Genomic DNA, 1,709 nt, shown 5'->3' on the forward strand with positions numbered 1-1,709 from the left:
TTGCATGACCTTTGCAATGCGTTGCCTAGAAGTTAACAAAGACTTATATGATAAAATGTAAATCAAAGAAAATAATGAAAATTCTTAAGCCTTTTTTCTATGACTTTAGGTAAACAAAAATAATAAAAATTCCTTAGCCTTTTTTCTATGACTTTAGGTAAACAAAAATAAAACTTTATAATTAAAAAATGAAATAAAACTTGAAAAAATCGTAGAAAATATCAAAAGCTACTTCTTTTTTGATGCAGTTGCAAATTTTCGCATGGCCTTTGCAATGCGTTGCCTAGAAGTCAACCTTAAATTTCTAGGTGGGATGAGGATAGCTCGTCTAGGAGCCGGTACTGGCCGCGGTGCTGCTCTTGGTGCTGGTATTGGCTGCGGTGCTACTCTTGGTGCTGGTATTGGCCGCGGTGCTGCTCTTGGTGCTGGTATTGGCTGCGGTGCTACTCTTGGTGCTGGTATTGGCCGCGGTGCTGCTCTTGGTACCGGTGCTGCACGTCGTAGAGCTTGCAGCATCGGATTAGCATGCCGCGGAATATGAGCAATTCGTCTAATATGCCGTGGTTCTGGAATTGGTCCCTCAAGTGGTGGAATGAAATCTTCACGTGGTGGCATTAGATCTCCTTCAATATTTTCCAATGCATTTATGAATTCTATTTGACGAGGTTGTGAAGTCATCATTCGTGACCTAGTACTGGTACGGATCCATGGGGCTGGATAACCTTCAGAATCATATATGAATGGAATTCTTACTGGCTGGAAAGGTTCAACTCCTATCAAATCGAGTGGGATATTGACTTGTTCATGATCTGGCTGGAAAGGTTCAACTTGATTTAAATCGAGTGGGACATTGACTTGTTCATGATCTGGCTGGAAAGGTTCAACTCGATTTAAATCGAGTGGGACATTGACTTGTTCATCATCTGGCTGGAAAGGTTCAACTCCTATCAAATCGAGTGGGATATTGACTTGTTCATGATCTGGCTGGAAAGGTTCAACTCCTATCAAATCGAGTGGTACGTCAAGATTTGGATCCAACTCTTTTTGAAGTTGTAGAATTTCCATTTCAAGATTATGGATCTCATCTTCTAATTTCAATATGCAACTATTAGATGGTGTACTCTTATTTTCAATAATTCCATGTTTTTCTTCTATTTCAACATCATTAAAATTTTTCTTTGTTATCTCTCCTGCTACTTCTTTTGGTGGCAAGTCCCATCCACTCATCTCTTTTTTAGTGCCTCCAGGTTCATTTGGATCATACTGAACATACTCCATAGCCTCAAGTGTTTCCAGTGTTTCTTTCAATTTATCCTAAAAAATGTTATTCTTTAATAATAATATATTATGGTTTTTGCTAAATTTTTAAAAGAAATTTTATTAAAATTTTATATATATAATGAGGTGGCAGGTTATGTTTCCATTATTTAGAAAATAATTAATAAAACAATTAAAAGTTAATTAAAATTGTTTGGAAAAGAGTCAATGCAAAAGATTAAGAAATAATGAGATGTCAGGTTATGTTTCAATTATTTAGAAAATAATTAATTACTGGGATTTAAAGTTAATTAAGATTGTTTGGAAAAGAGTCAAAGCAAAAGATTAAGAAATAATGAAATGTCAGGTTATGTTTCAATTATTTAGAAAATAATTAATTACTGGGATTTAAAGTTAATTAAGATTGTTTGGAAAAGATTCAAAGCAAAGAT

The 1,709-nt window shown here is 35.1% G+C and overlaps 1 protein-coding gene across 1 annotated transcript; it reads right to left on the reverse strand.

Moving 5' to 3' along the window:
* Positions 1–228: 228 nt before the first annotated feature.
* Positions 229–1,314, reverse strand: LOC122508728 (the record flags this gene model as incomplete). The annotated part of the gene is made up of 2 exons (XM_043622248.1): positions 229–1,122; positions 1,198–1,314. Coding segments are annotated over 2 exons (1,011 nt in total), but the record flags the coding sequence as incomplete, so codon positions are not given.
* Positions 1,315–1,709: the final 395 nt, after the last annotated feature.

Source organism: Leptopilina heterotoma, unplaced genomic scaffold (assembly GCF_015476425.1).
Source record: "Leptopilina heterotoma isolate Lh14 unplaced genomic scaffold, ASM1547642v1 Lhet_557, whole genome shotgun sequence".
Lineage (NCBI taxonomy): Eukaryota > Metazoa > Arthropoda > Insecta > Hymenoptera > Figitidae > Leptopilina > Leptopilina heterotoma.